The 19681-nt window shown below is 45.6% G+C and overlaps 1 protein-coding gene across 7 annotated transcripts in view; it reads right to left on the minus strand.

The window, feature by feature from the left end:
- The window catches only part of SLC18B1 (solute carrier family 18 member B1), a 134842-nt gene that overhangs the window by 40746 nt on the left and 74415 nt on the right, over positions 1-19681 (minus strand). For all 7 annotated transcript variants that reach the window (XM_073575836.1, XM_073575835.1, XM_073575834.1 and 4 more), the window contains exon 7: positions 1643-1779. In XM_073575836.1, coding sequence (XP_073431937.1) covers positions 1643-1779 — 137 coding nt within the window. The remainder of the gene's footprint in view (positions 1-1642; positions 1780-19681) is intronic.

The raw sequence follows: 19681 nt of genomic DNA on the forward strand, positions 1-19681 counted from the left end.
ACATCCACCATCGAGACCAGTCACCGTGGACGGCAGCTGCCCTGGCTGCTGGCTCTGCTGGCCTGTGTTGCCTCACACCGATATAGCTCTGCAAAGCCGACTGCTCTGCACAACAGCACATACAAGACTGACATTGACATTACACCTGACACACTCAAGCCCTTTCCTACAGGGCTTTTAACAAAAGAACCTGTGGGCTTTAGCCACATGGTAAATCTGGGCCTGGAGTGAAATGGACTGCACGACTACCATCCTGCAGTCTGTTTCACAACACAACATCCCAGAGCAGGTTTTCCCTACATCTGCCTCAGACACTAGCATGTCCAAGGCTAACACTTATTTTTTTTATTTTTAGTCTAAATTACAGTCACAGCTACACGTTACTGCCATGCACTCCTATGGCCTTCATATGGCTCCATGCACATCCTGGGGAGAACACACAGTGACCTCTAACTGTGACATCGGTCACTGCTTCACCATTGCAATCATAGCTACGCCTGCGACTGCAATACCCCACATGACCTCAATATGCCTCCGTGCGCATCCTGTGGAGAACAAACAGCGACCCTTACCTGTGACACGGGTTACTGCCTCACACCTTAAATTGGCCTGCTCAAAATACACTTAACTTTCTTAGTGAGGGAATATTCATTTGTGGCCAACAATGTAATTAGTTTTGTGTTCCTAACAAATTCTCATTAAAATTTAAAAGCCGTCCGTCAGAATAGAATGACTGTTCAAACAAAGTACATGCGCTCAGTGCACCCTTGGTGTGGACAAACAATTTAGTGCAAATTCCCACCTACTTGTTTTCCATGCATCCCTCCCATTCTATGGATTTTTAAATCCAAAGCTGTCAAATCAGAATAGAGAGGGTTGACAGAGATGGATGGAAAATAAGTAGGTGGGAAGGGGCACTTAAATGTTTGATCATAAAAAGGGTGTCCTGTGTGCCTGTACTTGGTTTGAACAGACATTCTGTGCTGTCAGACTCCTTTTAAAAATACCTATCACCAGTCTGTTGCTGCTCTTTTATTCAAGAAAAGTGGGGGCAGCTGCATATAGACAAAAATTGTAGAAGTTTCCATAAAGTAAAGCTAAAAGACCAGACTTTCTAACAAAAAAGTCAAGTCCTAACTTCCAGGCTGTGAAATGACAGCATTCAGAAGAGGATCCCACACCCCTCCACAGCCCCTCACTGTGAAAGTGCCAGATCTCATGCTTTGAACTAAGACAACACTGTAGCCTCATTTCCTAAGCAGTTCTCCATTGGTAACATTATTGGAAATGGTAAATGCTTTGTAAATTATGCGACACAGCTAATTAGCAAATTTAGTTCAGAGCGCAGGACTTGACTTTAACTCACAAGATCTGGCATTTTCACAGTGAGGGGGACTGTGGAATCCCCCTCTGCATGCCAGGATCCTGCACCATGGAAGATCGGTTTGGTTTGGACTTTTGTTAGAAAGTTAGGTCCTTTAGTCTTTTGGTAATTCTTGGTAATAAGTTATAGTCCGTGGCTTACCAATGTTATTCTTAAATAAGAAGAGAAGTAAACCACAGATAGAACCTAGTTGACCTTTAAAGAATACCTATAACTTTACAAACATTTATGAAAAAAAAAAAAGCCCTAAATACTTACTGTTTCAGTAAGAAAAAGTGACATGGTTGGATCCAAAAATCCCAAACACGAACTCAATGAAAATATCATAAAACACATCAGCATAACCTTAGGTAGCTTGACCAAACTCCAAAAGGAATCTTTACCAGGAAAAGAATCTGCAACAAATATAAAACATTGTAAATTAAAGCATATAATTTTTTTCTTAGCTATTAGGGCACTAAAGTAATAAAAGGGTTATTGAAAGCATGCATTTTTGGCTACAAAATATATTTTAGTCTTGGGTTTTATTTGCAAATTTGCACCATTTGCCTTGTATAGTCTCTGTGTTGAATTGTCTAATGCAGCAGAATTATCTGAGAATTCATCAGTAAATAGAGAATGCAATAGAGAATGCAACACAGAGACCATAGAAGGCAAATGTCAATTTTCTAATGAAACCCAAGTGCAAAAATCTTTGGGGGCATGCGCCTCTTAATGAATCCAGCACATCGTATACCAGTGACCCCTTTATCAAGATTGGCAATATCAGTACTAATGAATCGGCCCTTTGGGATTCCCATGGTCTTGTCACCATAGGCATGTCTTTAGGGCTTATGAATGAGACGACTGCAGGATCATATGACAGAACTTCTTTTTTAGGTTTGTGGACTTCTGCACATGGAAATAAATTGACATTTCTTGAAAGTCTCAGAAGACTCCCAATTTGATACAGCTAATAAGCCCATGTATAATGTTCCAATGTAAAAAACATTAAATACATAAATATGGAAATTTGAGTGTGTTGGTTGCAGACAGATTAATTGGTTTAGAGGTTTTGAGATCTGGGCATGCTAATCTGAATCTCCATTGATAACAATAATGTGGTTTAGAAATAAAATAAGAAGTGGGGGGGAACTTGATGGATGTGTTTGTAAAGGTGGAATGTATGTCACGTCCCTTTATTAATAATTAAATATCATATGTGAATTGAGGTGAGCAGAGGTTTTCTCATTGCTAAATAACTCTTAGCAGAAAGCGTTTTCCATTGTGATCTTTTTTGCTAAACAGATTGAAACAGATTGAATTAATAATGAGTTGGATTGAATGAGATTACAACCATGCTTGTGTTTATAGAAAATGCTGGTGTTTATACAAAACTACATAAATAAAACATTTCGAAATATTCTCAAAGACATTCTTAAAGGGGATTCTATTTTTCTCATCATGATAAAAATGGCTAAAATTGCAAAATCAAGTGACTATGCAGTTTAGTTCATACTAAAAATCAGCTGTCGGAAAGGGCGACAAGGGTCCACCAATAACCAACTCCAGGGCCCCACTTTTCAGCTCCATGCAAATGTGACATTATCCTCAGTCACAAATGTATATAACAATGAACTGGGTAGACTGCCGCCTATATCTGTACATAGGGATTCCAGTATATTGTGTCAAGTACTGCTCTTATAAGAGCGTGGCGGCCCACTCCTGCACAGGGGCCCACCGGTGGATTCTCCTGTGGGCCAGTCCAGGTCGGAACACAAATGGTGAGATGCTTTTTTTCTATAGGTTCTTGTAAGTGTCGATTTGAATCAAGCCAGCTTCAGTTTCACAGAACTTCTCCGATGCTGCAGAACCAAAACTGCCTTTGCTTGCTCTATCAAAGAATGGAAGGAAAGGTTTATGGATGGTTTCTGCGCTTGCCGAGACTTATATCCCAGGATATAAAACAAAATGGTGGTTTATTCCATGAGTTTCAAAGTACAAATGACTTCTTCATAGGTAAACTTGTGGTCTTTCCTGATGAAGAAGTCATTTGTACTTTGAAACACATGGAATAAACCACCATTTTGTTTTATATCCTGGGATATAAGTCTCATTAACCGTCGGCAAGCGCAGAAACCATCCACAAACCTTTCCTTCCATCCTTTGATTTCTTATGGTCAATTGCTGACCCGTGGATCTGCTGCAGCTGAAATTCCATTTGAAATGCTTTTTGAATAGGTCTAGAAGGTGAGAGTAATATGATGTTACCGCCTGTCATATCTCTTGGATAAGACCCTATTTTTGTGCTGATCTCTCCTACAGCTCTGCTTGCTGCATCACAGAGTGCACATTTCAGGTCAGTTGCAAGCAACAATGCTGCTGATCTGAACAGTTATTCAGGACCACTCTGCCCCAGCAAGGAGGGATTTTTAATAATATAGTGTACTACTTTGTTTCCTGTGTTACCAGCCACCACTGAAGTCCAGCAGAGGTGGACTTGGTTTTCTAAGCAAGGAGCAGGCAATTGCAAGCAGTTATAGAGCTTAAAGTGCTCTATAGAGCTTTGATGTTTTTAAGCTAGGTATATTGGTGGATCCAGTTTCCATACACCTTTGCAGAATTGGAGAACGCATAGTTCAAATCAGCAGTGCTACCTTTCTGCTGACCCAAACTGTAAATAATCAGGAGTGCACCACCACCCAAGCAAGCATCATCCTCACTCAAGCACCATCATTAGAACAACACTTTACTATACTTGTAACAATTTTACATAAAACGTCAACACCAATTACCAAAAAGTTGGGACAAAGTGTAAATTGTAAAGAAAACCAGTAATTAGACCTACCGGTAATTGTGTTTCCAGGAACCCATCCTGACAGCACCATGGAGGACATCCTTCTTATCCACAGTGGGGCAGAAAACCACGAGAGTTTAAAAGGACCCTCCCCCTACCACCCTTCAGTGAATTTCCACTTCTGGATGGATGCAAAATAGAAAATTTTTTTCAACAAGAATTCGTCATACAAATGTTAAGTCACATTAGCATGGAGTGTACAAAGTAGGGGGGGAACTGATTGTGTTTCCAGGAGCCCATCCTGACAGCACTATCACGGGTAGGTCTAATGACTGTTTTCCAGGTCACCCCCCGACAGTACCATGGAGACGTATCAAAGGAATTGGTCCTAGGGTGGCACTACCGCATAAAGCACCTTTCTGCCGAACGCTAATTGTGTCGACACTACATCTAGCTTATAATGCCTAGAGAAGGTACTGAGACTAGACCAGGATGCGGCCCGGCAGATCTGTTTTGCTGAAGCCCCCCCTTTCTCTGCCCATGAATCATAGAATCGTAGAGTTGGAAGGGACCTCCTGGGCCATCTGGTACAACCCCCTGCTCAAAGCAGGATTCCCTAAATCATCCCAGACAGATGTCTGTCCAGCCTCTGTTTGAAGACTTCTATTGAAGGAGAACTCACCACCTCTCGTGGCAGCCTGTTCCACTCATTGATCACTCTGTCAAAAAGTTTTTTCCAATATCTAATCTGTCTCCTCCCATTCAGTTTCATCCCATTGCTTATAGTCTTTCCTTGTGCAAATGAAAGTAAAGATGATCCTTCTACAGTGTGACAGCCCTTGAGATACTTGTAGACAGCTATTAAGTCTCCTCTCAGTCTTCTCTTCTGCAAGCTAAACATTCCCAAATCCTGCAACCTTTCCTCATAAGACAGGGTTTGCAGATCGGTCACCATTCTGGTCGCTCTTTTCTGAACTTGCTCCAGATTGTTGATGTCTTTTTTAAAATGTGGTGCCCAAAACTGGACACCGTATTCCAGATGAGGTCTGACCAAAGAGGAGTAGAGGGAAATAATGACTTCACGTAATCTAGACTGTATGCTTCTGTTAATACATCCTAGAATTGTATTTGCCTTTTTTGCTGCTGCATCACACTGTTGACTCATATTCAGTCTGTAATCTATTAGTATACCCAAGTCTTTTTCACATGTGCTGTCGCTTAGCCCTATTCCTCCCATTCTGTATATGCTTTTTTCATATTTATTGCCAAGATGTAGTACTTTGCATTTTCCCTGTTAAAAACTATTCTGTTAGTTGCTGCCCACTGCTCCAGTTTATTTATATCTTTTTGAATTCTCTCTCTCTCTTCTCTAGTATTAATTATCCCTCCTAGCTTTGTGTCATCAGCAAATTTAATCAGTTTACCCTCAATTCCTTCATCTAAATCATTGATAAAGATGTTGAACAATACAGGGCCCAGGACAGAGCCCTGTGGTACCCCAATTGAGAAATTTTTCCAACTGGATGTGCAGCCATTTATGACCACTCTTTGGGTCCGATCACTAAGCCAGTTATGAATCCACCTAACAGTTGCCTTGTCCATTCCATACTTAGTCATTTTTTCAATAAGGATTGTGTGAGATACTTTGTCAAATGCTTTGCTGAAGTCAAGATATACTATATCTAAAGCATTTCCCTGATCCACCCAATCAGTGATTCTGTCATAGAAGGAAACTAAGTTAGTCTGACATGACTTATTAGTTACAAACCCATGCTGACTCTGATTAATCACTTCATTCTTATCCAGGTACTTGCATACACGTTTAATAATTTGCTCAAAAATCTTTCCTGGTATAGAAGTCAGACTCACCAGCCTATAGTTGGCTGGGTCGACCTTCTTCCCCTTTTTGAAGATAGGAACAACATTTGCTCTTCTCCAGTCTTCTGTGACTTCTCCTGTTCTCCAAGAATTTTCAAAAATTATGGAGCGGGGTTCAAAAATTTCTTCTGCTATCTCCTTCAGTACTCTGGGGTGTAATTCATCTGGACCTGGAGACTTGAATTCATTTAGGTCAGCTAAGTGTTTCCTCACTATCTTTCTGTTTATAGATATCCTGGATTCTTCTATTCCCTTAAAAGGACAGTGAAGAACAGTTGATGTTACATTTCCTTTCTGAGAGAAAACAGATGCAAAATAGGATTTTAAAAGTTCAGACTTCTCAACATCCTGTCTTACCATTTCATCATTTTCATCCTGTAAAAATCCTATACCATCTTTGACTTTTCTTTTACTTTTGACATATCCCCAAAATCCTTTATTATTGCTTTTGACGTCTATTGCAAGCCTCAATTCATTGTCAGCTTTAGAAAATCTGATTTGTGCCCTGCAAGTTCTGCAGACAGCACTATATTCTTCTTTAGATATGCCATAGCCCTAGTTGAATGTGCTTTAAGCCCCCTGGAGGACATTTACTCCAAGAGTCATAGGCTAAGGTTATTGTGGATTTGATCCATCCCGCAATAGTGGACTTTGAAGCTTTATTGCCTTTATTTGGACCCATATACTGAATAAATAGATTATTATCCTGCCTCCAGGGCCTGGTTGCGTCCAGGTACTTCAGTACTGTTTCCCTAACATCCAGGTTATGGTAGGAACTTTCCTTCTGGTTCTTAGGAAGTTGGCAAAATGAAGGGAGCGCCACCTCCTGATTCATATTTGAATCTGAGACGACTTTTGGGAGAAAGGCCGGATCAAGCCTCAAAACTAGCCGATCGTCGAACACCTGCAGATAAGGGTTCTGAATAGACAGGGCCTGAAACTCTCCTAGCATTTTTGCTAATGGCCACTAGAAATGCAATCTTGAGAGAAAGCTTACTAATCGCCATGTTCTCCGCTAGATCGTACGGGTGTTTGCATGGCACGTTAAGGACTAAATTAACGTCCCAAGGAGGGACCGTTTTCCTTAAGGGCCTTAACCTCCGCACCACCCTGGAGAAATCGAGCTATCCAAGGGTGTGAAGATATAGAGGAGTCATAGAATACGCTGAGGGCCGCCACTTGCACCCTCAGAGTACTGGGTCTAAGACCTTTTTGGAACCCTGATTGTAAAAAGTCAAGGATCTTGGGGATATCGGGGTGGTTAGTATCAACTGTCGCCTTTCCTCAATAACTGCAGAACTTTTTGCAGATCTTCCTATAAATTGCAGGGGTTACTGGCTTCCTACTTGCTTGTAGGGTAGCGATAACATCATCCGACAGACCTCTAACTTTTAGGACCCGACGCTCAGGATCCAGGCTGATAACTGGAGGGCTCCTGGGTTCTGGTGCAGAACCGGACCGAGGTGGTCTCTTCTTCCTGGTAGAAGAATGGGCTCTTCTTCTGACATCTTTTTTAGTAAGGGGAACCAACTCCTCTTTGACCAAAAGGGCACCACTAGTATGACCGTGGCCCTGTCCTCGTATATCTTCCTGAGAGTCCTTGGTGTCAGTGCGAGAGAAGGGAATGCGTACAACAGACCCCTGCTCCAAGACTGTGAAAGTGCGTTGATCCCCGCTGGGCCTCCCAGAGGGTTCAGGAAGTAGAAGGTCTTGATCTTTGCGTTGTGTCTGTCTGCAAAAAGATCCACTTCTGGTCTTCCCCAGCACTGGCATAGCTCGTTGAACACCTCGTTGTTCAATTCCCAATCTGTTGGAACTACCTTCTTCCTGCTTAGGAAATCTGCAACCTGGTTTCTGGTACCCTCCAGGTGTACCGCAGGGATAGAGAGAACCGACTTCTCTGCCCATCTGAAGATCCGTCCTGCTAGACGCTGCAGTGCTGGGTGCCTTGGGCCGCCCTGATGACGGAGGAAGGCTGTCGTATTGTACGACAGCACCTTCACGTGTTTGTTTCTCACTAAGGATTGAGCAGAAGATAGAACCTTCCAAACTGCATGCAGTTCTCTGAAGTTTGAAGATTCGGTGTTGTCGTCCGGACTCCACTGGTATCTTCCTTGGACGTGTCCGCCCCATCCCTGCTGACTTGTGTCTGTGGTGACTGACTTCCGGAGGCTGAACCCACGAGACACCAGCCTGGAGAGTCTTTGGGATGTTCCACCAATATAGGGATCTTCTGACCAAAGGGGATAGTCGTATCTCTTTGTCTAGTGAATTCTTCCTTCTGTCCCAGAACGCTAGGACCACCTGCTGTAGGTCTCGTGAATGAAACTGGCTCCAGTTCACACAGGGAATGCAGGATGTCATTAGCCCAAGGATCTTCATAGCATCCCTGATGGAGACCCAGCTTCTCGCGAATTGACGAATCCTCTTTGCCACGCTGGTCTGTTTTCCTTTTGGTAGGTAGGAACTTCTCGCCACCGAATCCAGCATAACTCCCAAAAATTTTATCCTTGGCTTGGGTACTAGGTCTGACTTTGCCCAGTTTATGACCCAACCTAATTGCTGCAGCGTGGAGATCAATGACTGACAGTCGATTCTGAGCTGACCTACAGAGTCTGCCACTACCAAAAAATCATCTAGGTAAGGGACTACCGTGATGTTTCGATTTCTCAGATAGGCCACCACCTCCACCATTAGCTTTGTAAAAACCCTGGGGGCTGATGCTAGGCCAAAGGGGAGGCAGCAAAACTGATGATAGATCCTGCCCTCCATTTCCACTGCAAATCTGAGGTATTTTTGGTGGCCTGAATGAATTGGCATGTGGTAATATGCACTCTTCAGGTCTAGAGTGCACATTACCACTCCTTTCCCTAAGAGGGGAATCGTGGATCTTATAGATTCCATCTTGAACCTCTTGTATCTTAACCATCTGTTTAGGGGTCTGAGGTTTATCATCGTTCTTGATTCCCCAGATGGTTGTTTTTAATCGAGAAGAGGCATGAGTAATGTCCCCTGCCTTCTTCTCGAGTGGGAACTGGAACAACTGCTGCTACTTTTAGGAGGTCCTGAATATCCAATCACATAGGGGAGCCTGAAACGAGAAGGGAGCTGGATACGAGAAATCTCTCCGGAGGTAAAGAATCAAATTCTATTCTGTACCTCTGAGATATCACCTGCAGGACTTAAGGACTTCTGGAAATCTCCTGCCAACCTTTCAGGAACTCTACTAGACGCCCCCCTACCCTGGTGGCGTTATTTCCTCCAGGCACCTGATCCCGAGCCTGAGAAGATGGAATCTTTATTCCTGCTCCTGCTCTCTCCCCCTTTGGGATAGCTCCATCTTCCCAACTTCCCCTTCCCCCTGTAGCCTGACTTTTGACTCTAAAGGGGCCTACGAAATGGCTGATATTTTTTGCATTTTTCCTCCGGAAACCCCTTCTTCTCATCAGAGGCTTTTTCTAAAATATCGAGGATGGGCCCGAAAACCTTTCCCCCCGAGAAAGGAATAGAGCAAAGCTTGTTTTTCGATTGCATATCCCCTGCCCAGCTTTTTAGCCAGATGGCTCTGATGTCTGCATTGGTTAGGGACTAACTTCTGGCTGCGAATCTGACCGACTCCACAGACGCATCTGCTAGGAAGCTCGTTGCCAGCTTTAGTAGGGGAAGGGATTTTAGGATAGACTCCCTAGGAGTCTTGGCTGTCAGGTGCTCCTCTAGATCGTCTACCCACAAATGCATAGAGCGTGCCACCAATGTTGCTGCTATATTTGCACATATGATAGCTGCCGAGCTCTCCCAGACTCTTTTCAAGAGCCTGTCCTGTCCGCCTTCCGGTCCATAGATTTAGATTAGTGGAGTCCTCAAAGGGGATGGCTGTTCTCTTGGACACCTTTGTGACCGGGATGTCTATTTTGGGAATATACTCCCAGGTACTGACTTCCTCAGGGTCGAACGGTAGGCGAAGTCTAAAGTCTCTGGGAATCGTTAGTCTTTTCTCTGCCTCTTCCCATTCCTCTAGGATCATAGACCGAATGTGGGAGTTTACTGGGAAGACTTTTGAGGTCTGTGAACGTAGCCCCCCCAAACATCTCGTCTTGTACTGAGAGAGTTGTTGGGGGCTCCTCAATTTGCATAGTTTGTCTAACGGCCCCTAGGAGCTCGTCTGTGTCCCCGGATGAGAACAAGTATCTCTTTCCCCTCTCTGGGGGATTTCTGCTCACTTCCTCCTCCTCCAGTTCTGAATCAGAAAAGGCCTCCTCAGAAGAGGAATCCAACTCCCTCGGTCTCTTACTGGAACTGTGGGACCGGCTCCATGGACTGAGGGTATACCAGACCCGATACCGAGGCCTGCACTTCCTCCCTGATAATTGATCTCATATTGGACATGAGCGCAGCCTGCTCCTCCCCCATGAGCCTCATGGTGCATGCCTCACAGAGGGATTTCTGCCAGGAATCTTTGAGCCTCATGGTGCAAATAGGGCATTTTTTTATATTTCCCCGACCTCTTGGAGTCTTTCTTCTCCGCCGAGGTGGAAGCCCCCTAGAATACATAAGAGTAACTGTCCTGTGGGACTGCACCTTGCAGGGACTTTCAGAGGGCCCTCTACGCAAGACTTATGTGCCCCTGGCTCTTTGGCCCCATCTCAGCTTTAGTGGTCTCTTCCATACTGTTTTTCTCAGGTAGGAAAGACTGCCCCGGGATAGCTAGCCCTGCGTTACCTTTATGCGGAGATCCTCCGGAAGCTGGAGCGCCGTGCTGCGCCCTCCAACCTGCCCCGGAAGCATTCCTGTGTCCTCGGATCCTGAGGAGCAGGAGACGCTGCCCCACCCCCTCTGCTGCCGACCACGACCCAGAAGTGACGAGCGCCGCGGCCGGAAGTAGCGTTCCAGACAGCCTCACGGCTGCGCCGAGGTGTCCTGCGGCGATGAGCGTTTCCCCCCCGGGACCCGCGTGATAGAGGGGCGTTATCCACAGAGGCGGCCCGGGTCCAGGAACATCAGGGGCATCGCCCAGGGTCAAGAGCCCCCCATCAGGAGGAAGCAACCCCTCACCCCAGGAGCAGCGCTACACTGGGTATGCTGAGGGACCCTCTGGGCGGGTGTCAGCTGCAGAGGCCTTGACATGGGAAGGCAAAGGCTGAGCACCCTGATACTCACCCTCTGCCCGGAAAGGCCGGATGTACGTCTCTCGCCGTTCCTATCCGCAGTGGGACAGGAAAAACACTGAAGGGTGGTAAGGGGAGGGTCCTTTTAAGCTCTCGTGGTTTTCTGTCCCACTGTGGATAAGAAGGACGTCCTCCACGGTGCTGTCAGGGGGGTGACATGAAAATATGATTGCATTGATTTCAAAATTGCATAGCCATATTAAATTCACAACAGAATATAGAACGCAGAACATCAGACATATTTCCATTTCATTTGACAAAATTAACTCAACAGAAATTGATGGCAACAACACATCTCAATAAAGTTGGGACAGGGCCAACGTATAATGTCAGTGGCCGTCATTTTACCTATACAGTGGGATCTGGGTGTCACTACTGTGATGAAGCTGGAGGTCAATACTCAGGCTATGTGTCTGAGGATCCTCTCCTAAAGCTGAATTTGGCTCTCGAGGGAAAAAAGGTTGGGGGATCTCGGCTCTACAACATACATACTTAATGATTGGATTCATAGGAGTTTACTGTGCGATGGCTCCCAAGAAAGTTTCTTAAAATACAGGGGAATTTTATTATGTTATTCAATTTGGACTGGTAGCTCTAAAAGGTTTATTTTTTGTTGTCAGGAGAAAAGAAAATTTTAAAGAGCATGTAAAGAAGAGCATGGTGTGTGAAGATCTGAAACAGACACTGATGTATCCTATGGTATTTCTAAAACATCCAATTGTTAAGAAATATGGTGTAACTTTTCAATGTGTTTAAAACACTTTGTAAAACGAAAAAAGTGGTTTGGTACCGTGTTAGCCAGTAGAAAAAAATATATAAAGTGCTCTCAGTGAGAGAAACAAAATAGGAATCTTGTGGGTATGATACCTTTTAATGGCTAACAAATAGTGAATGCTGTTACAAAGCAAGCTTTCAGGACTGCTTACGTCCCTTCATCAGGCTGATATCAGCCATTAAAAGTTATCATACCTACAAGATTCCTATTTTGTTTCTCTCACTGAGAGCACTTTAAAACACTTTGTGCATGTTGTCCAAAAAGGTGGCCTGGCAGAATGTGTACCGAATCTTGGTGCAAATTACTGCCACAAGTTAAGGCAATTAATAGGTGGTGTAAACTTAGACTAGACAGTCTTAAGAATAAGCAAGATTTAGCAAAAAGCATGAACTGTGATAAGTCTGGTGTATTTTAAGACTGTCTACTGGTGTACTTTAAGACTGTCTAAGCTTAAGAATTACTGTTGAGAAATGTGCCCTAAATTTTACAGCAGATATTTTTGACTAAATTAATCACATTCCATGGTTACCAAGTTCATTGGTTATTAATCATATCAGTATAAGCTGTCAGAAACAAATGATAATGTTATGACATCTTACAAGCCCTTAAGGTTCAATGTCGCTGCTCCCTTTTATTTGAATCCAGGTCTCCAGAATGCAGAAGTTGGTGCAGGATAGTGTTACTAGATGGATTTCCACTTTAAGAACTTCTGTGACTTGTAGAAATTTAGTGTTTCCATTGTGCATATTAAATATTATTCTCAGTTTTCAATTATATAAGGCTACTTGTCTAGGGTGTCAAATTGAAGCTTAAAAGTATGTGTCTAATAGTCATCGATTCCTAATGTAGCTCACACATCGAGTACAGAAATCTATCCACCAGTATAGTAATCAAGTAGATAAGCTGCTGATCAAGCAATCACGTGGCTCTGAAAAAGGGAATTAGACCTACCGGTAATTCTGTTTCCAGTAGTCCCTCAGGACAGCACCATGGAGGTAGTCCTTCCTTGACCTATAGTGGGACAGGATCACAGAGAGGTTAAAAGGCCCCTCCCACCACCACCCTCCAGTGTTTTTTCAAAGTACCACCGAGGATGGATGGAAATGGTCTAAGCGCACCCTTACAAACGCATATATAAGAGACCATTTAACAGCGTCATCTTAGTCTCGAGCCATGGCGACCTGACGGACGAACGATAAGCCGGAAGATTAATCCCGTGCAAGCCTAAAGACAAACATAAGGGAGGGAATTAAGGATGCCGTCCTGAGGGACTACTGGAAACAGAATTACCGATAGGTCTAATTCACTTTCTCTATTACGTCCCTCTGGACAGCACCATGGAGAATACCAAAGGAAAGATCCCAGGGTGGGTACAGAAACCCAAGGACCAAAGTCCCAGGCAAGAACCAGGCTAGATATAGAAATGATCTGCAAGATCAAAAGAAATATAGATGTCTAAATAAATCCGCAAAGATAAACACCGTAATGAGCGTCTGATCTATGTCTATAATGGCCAATTTCAGTATGAAGGTGGTAAACAAGGTATGCAGCACAAATAGAGACTGAAACACACCCGCTGTACCCCAATACCAATAATGAACAGCAGTGAATTATAGTTGTTGTGATAGATACTTATAAACACTGCCGCCACAGAATAGGTTTAAAAACCTTATTGCCCAGCAAAGTATGGTGATAGCCACAGCCACAACACCATGAGGACTGTACAGACCAGTAATCCGCTGCATGTGGTTAACGACAAAAGACTGTTCCTTCATTGGTCCTCCTGGGCTCAGGTTAAACCCTGGTTAGAGATCAGCTTACCATAGTACAAGGAAACCTGAAAGACAGAGACCCTGGACTGCGGGAAGATCAAACCAATAACAGTTAGTATATGGATAATGGGCAGAGCATTGGAATGCACATACATTACTCATCCAGGAGATCACGTCTATTCCAAATCTTTTGACGTCTAAACCCCAAGTAAGGGTTAATTATGATTGAAATTAAGGAAATGCGCTATCTGGCAGGTAATATCTCCTGCCATTACCAACATAGGGCTTCTCACTAGAAGCACTGAAAGGGAAACGTGGATCACGCCTGTTTTATCTACTGTATGTTAGACATAGGGACTCTGGAATCGATGAAAGTGGTGTTGCTGGGGGGGGATGTTGGTAAAAATCCTCTGATACGAGAGATTATTTAGAATTGCCTCTACTGTATACGAGTCATTAGTCCAGACATTATATACAAGTCAACTTATCTATATATCTATATATACACACATATATACAAGCATAGCCTAAAAGGCAATCTTCTCAGTGATATTTATACACCCAGACTGCCATGGTGGGAGTAATTTTACCCTATAGTTAGAGAGAGTAGTTTTCTCCTCATCACAGAGGGTGATTACCTACTGTGAGGCAATGGGACTATGGGTTCTCAACTCTAAGAGTCCTGGTTACAAATTCTTTATCTCAGGAGGCCTGACTGCTGTAAGAACAGTGGGTGTGGGATCATCTGCCACCTGACGCAGTGCTGCTGTTTCGCCACAAGGTACAAAGGCAATGATGCAGTCCCTGGTAAACATAATACATCAGACTTATGTGACAAGAATCTGTCTACTGGAAGTTGATCAAGGCAACTAGTCCGATTGCCGTATGTGGAGCTGGGAAAGATTCTTTCCTTCCACCTCATGGGATTTACTGCTCCCAGGACAGTAGTATGTCCTTTGTAGGATGAACCCAAAGATGTATGTCTCCCTTTAAAGCTAATTATGACAAAAACTTGCCTTTAGCACTCAAGGCAGTAGCTCCTTGAGAGTTCTGTTCCAAACGGAAGAAATGCTATTTTATTAGGCCAATTCAAGAAGAAGAGGTGTTTTTTTTTTTTGGCTAAGCCCAGATGCCAAGAATGAAGCAACAGAAATTGGATCTGGGTGCAAAACTGAAGGACTCTGGGCTCGAGACAAAATGTGAAGTGGTAGGCCAACAATACAGGGTGCGGCCATGCAACAAGGCACAAGTCAGATGGTCTAAGCCAGAGGCCCACAGCCAGAGGCACAAAGCCATAACGCCCGAAGTACTTTGAAGCACTGAGGCACAATGATGCACTATAAAGCACTATGAAACACTAATGATACACCATGAGGCACAGGGGCACCAAAGCACTATGATACCATATGATGCACCGAAGCATTATGACGCAATATGATGCATAGAGATGCAATGAAGCACGATGATGCCATATGAAGCAAAAAGGCACTTATGAAGCGCTATGATGCAATATGATGCACAAAGCCACTATGAAGAACTATGATGCAATATGATGCACAAAGGCACTATGAAACACTGATGCAATATGATGCACAAAGGCACTATGAAGCACTCTGATGCAATATTATGCACAAAGGCACTATGATGCAACATGATGGCACTATGATGCAACATGATGGAGAGGCACTGTGAAGCACTATGATGCAATATGATGCAGAGGCACTGTGAAGCACTATGATGAAATATGATGCAGAGGCACTGTGAAACATGGATTTTTGTGATAACTCACCGTAAAATCCTTTTCTCTGAGATGCTCATTGGGGGATATAGGTATTATGGGTGTATGCTACTGCTGCCTGGAGGCTGACACTAAGTGAAAAAAAGAGGTTAGCTCCTCCTCCACCGTATACACCCTCGCCCCGATTGCGGACGGAAACCAGTTTGGTGCAAAATCAGTAGGAGATCAAACAAAAATCAGACATCAACCTTAATGCAGGTAACATGTCTAGAAAAAAAACCCACCTAATATCAAACAAAAAGCATATTAATTAAACAAACAGAATCCAACTGGCTATCAGGGTGGGTGCTGTGTTCCCCAATGAGCGTCTCGGAGAAAAGGATTTTATGGTGAGTTATCACAAAAATCCATGTTTCTCCTTCGCCTCAATGGCTCCCCATTAGGTACTGTGGGACGTCCTAAAGCAGTCCCTGGGTGGGAAGTTGACTCACCGATCCAAGCTACAAGCACCTCCTGTCTAAAGGTTCGCTTCCGCTGCTTGGAGAATCCTTCTACCCAGACTCGCATCTGCTGAAGCCTGAGTATGCATATTGTAATGTTTGGCAAATGTGTGCAGGCTGGACCAGGTTGCTGCCTTGCAAACCAGTTCTGCCGATGCCTGCTGCCAAAGAGCCCAAGAGGCGCCCACTGCCCGAGTAGAGTGTTCTCTGATCCCTGCTGGAGCTGGTACGCCCCAGATGCGGGAAGACTCTCGAATAGTCAACCGAATCCACCTGGCTATGGTTGATTTTGAGGCAGCGAGTCCCTTCCTGCGACCTTCATGGAGCATGAACAGCATGTCTGACTGACGAAAGGGTGCCGTCCGTCATACGTACCTCCTGAGTGCTCTCACCAGGTCCAACGTATGAAGGGCCTTTTCCACACGGTGTACCGGTGCTGGACAAAAAGAGGGCAAGACAATATCCTCTGATGTGGAACAAGGAAACGACCTTTGGCAAAAAAGGAGGAGCTGGTCTAAGAACCACCCTATCTTTGTGAAAAGTCAGAAACGGAGCTCGACAAGATAGAGCTGCCAGCTCAGAGACTCGCCTGATTGATGGTATAGCTACAAGGAACACCACCTTCCAGGAAAGGTATGACAAAGAGACATCCTGCAGCAGCTCAAATGGAGCTTCCTGCAGAACACTTAGGACCAGGTTAAGGTCCCAGGCGTCCGTAGGCGCCTTATAGGGAGGTACCAAGTGGGAGACCCCCTGGATGAAAGTCTTTACCTGCAAATTGGTAGCAATCCTGCGCTGAAACAGGACAAATAAAGCAGATATCGGTCTTCTGAGAGAACTGGGGGCCAAGCCTGAGTCTAAGCCAGACTGGAGAAAGGCCAAGATGTTAGGGATAGAGAATCTCAGTGGAGAACAACTGCGGCTTCGACACCATGAAAAGAAAACTTTCCAGTTGTGGTGGTAAATTCGTGCCGAGGTAGGCTTCCGGGTGCTAACCATTGTAGCAACCACTTTGCGCCCAAACCCCGCCTGAGTCAGGATCCAAGATTCAACGGCCAAGCCATCAAACACAGGGCCCCTGAGTTTGGGTGGCAGATCGGCCCCTGAGAAAGTAGATCTGGGCGCTCTGGCAGTTGCCATGGAACGTCGGCGAGCAGCTGCACTAGATCTGCATACCACGCCCGACGGGGCCAGTCTGGGGCCAGCAGAATCACTGGAACCCCTTCTGCCTTGATTTTTTTGATGACCCTCGGGAGTAGTGGCAGCGGAGGAAATAGGTATGGGAGGCGCAACTGGTTCCATGGCAAAACCAGCGCATCCAAGGCAATTGCCTGCGGGTCCCGGGACCGAGCGACAAATACGGACACCATGGCATTCACCCTGGAGGCCATCAGATACACATCCGGTGTTCCCCACCATTGGCAAATCTGCCGAAAGACCTCGGAGTGTAGTGACCATTCCCCAGACGCAAGCTCCTGCCTGTTGAGGAAGTCTGCCGCTCAGTTCTCTACACCCGGGATGTGGACCGCCGATATCACCGTGCGGTTCCTCTCGGCCCAGTGAAGGCCGTGCCCTACCTCGCGCATAGTTGCCCTGCTCCGGGTGCCCCCTAGGCGATTTATGTAAGCCACCGCAGTGGCGTTGTCCGACAATCCGGACGGGGTGGCCTGCTAAGTGATGAAAATGTTGCAGAGTCAGCCGGATCGCCCGGATCTCCAACAAGTTGATCGGGAGGCGTGCCTCCTGCGGCGATCACTGTCCCTGGGTCGTGTGGTGGCTAAAAACTGCTCCCCAGCCGAGGAGGCTGGCATCGGTTGTGACCACCAGCCACTGGTCTGGGGGAAAGGGTTTCCCCTGGAGAAGGGAGGAACTGATTGTCCACCACTCGAGTGACTGTCTGACCTGAGAGGACAAGCAGCATCGGTGATCGAGCGTGAACGGGTTCTTGTCCCAGGATGACAAGAGGGTGTGCTGCAGGGGGCAAAGATGGAACTGGCCGAACGGGATCACTTCCATTGCCGCCACCATTTTTCCTAGAATCTTCATGCAGAAACGGATGGTGTGAGGGAGTGGTTGGCGAAGTATCCGAAATCCCTGCCGGAGAGCTAGGGCCTTGTCTCAAAGGAGAATTACCAACCCTCGGAAAGTGTCGAAGATCATCCCTAAAAAGGAAATCCTCTGGGCTGGGACAAGGGATGACTTTTTTACGTTGACCAACCACCCTAAGTGGGCAAGAATATCTCGCGTGATGCTGATACTTTCCTCGCATGCCCGCCTTGAAGGGCCCTTGACCAAGAGGTCGTCTAAGTAGGGCAATACGACTATGCCCAGAGAGTGCAGGATGGCCATGTGGACTGCCATAACTTTTGTGAACACACTGGGGGCGATGGCTAGCCCGAAGGGCAGTGCTGCGAACTGCAAATGTAGACCGTTGATGGAGAAGCGTAGAAATCTTTGATGCGGAGGGAAAATGGGGATATGTAGATAGACGTCCTGGATATCGATAGAGGCCAAGTATGCCCCATTGCCGATATGACTGAACGGAGAGACTCCATCCGGAAATGTCTGATCCTGATGAATTTGTTCAGGAGCTTTAGGTCCAAAACGGGCCTGACAGTCTCGTCCTTTTTGGGGACTGCAAACAGGTTGGAAGCTCTGCGTCTTCTCGTTTTTCGGTATGGGAATAATGACTCCGTTGTGCCAGAGTAAATCGCTGGATCCTAGTAGAGCCCTTGCCCGGGTATCCACCTTGGGAAGACGGGAAAGAAAAAAATCGTCTTGGGGGGTACCTGACAAATTCTATCTTGTACCCTGAGGACACCAGCTCTCTCACCCATGTGTCGTGTGCGACGTTGAGCCAGACGTGGTGAAACCAGAGTAGGTGGCCGCCTACCTTGCTGGTGTCACCTGGCAAATGCCCCGAGTCATTTGGCTGAAGATCTTTGGGACCTGGATCCCCTCGACCTGGGCTGGTTAGTATGCATCCTTCCTAATGGGTTGGCTCTATATGAGATCTGTTGATCCCTATCCTGGTTTGGGCGACCCGATGCGGCGGAATTGGGCGTTGTGGTCCACCCGGGGTTGCGAAAGGCCCGAAACCGTGCCAGAAACTGGTGATGAACCGGCAATTTGATCTTTTGTTGTGGGAGAAAACCGCTCTTTCCTCCTGTGGAGTCGGAGATGAGCTTATCTAACTTCTCCGAATAGGCGGCCATTCTGGTATGGTAGCAATGTCAAGGACTTTTTTGAAGCTGAATCGGCTCGCCATGTCCTCAACCATAGAGCTCTCCTAATGGAGATTGCATTTGCGGCCGCAAGTGCCACGCAGTTGGCCGTATCTAAAGATGCATTGATCAAGTAGTCCCCTGCCATAGCTATCTAATTTGCAATCTCTGATACTTCAGCTGGTAGGTCTATGTCTTGCAAGGCACTGTTCAATGATTCTGACCAAGAAATCATGGCCTTGGCTACCGACGTTGCCGCGAATGAAGGAGAGAGTGCTGATCCTGATGCATCAAACACTGAGGGAGCCAAGTTCTCTGAGATGATCAGTGGGATCCTTAATAGAAGAACCATTAGGTACGGATACTAGGGTTCTCGTAGCCAAGCGTGACACAGGTGGATCCACCATTGGGGATTGCGTCCATTTTTTATGGAGATCCGGGGCAAAAGGATACCTCGCCTCGAGTGCCT

This window comes from Dendrobates tinctorius, unplaced genomic scaffold (assembly GCF_039654945.1).
Source record: "Dendrobates tinctorius isolate UK_male_01 unplaced genomic scaffold, ASM3965494v1 ptg000046l, whole genome shotgun sequence".
NCBI lineage: Eukaryota > Metazoa > Chordata > Amphibia > Anura > Dendrobatidae > Dendrobates > Dendrobates tinctorius.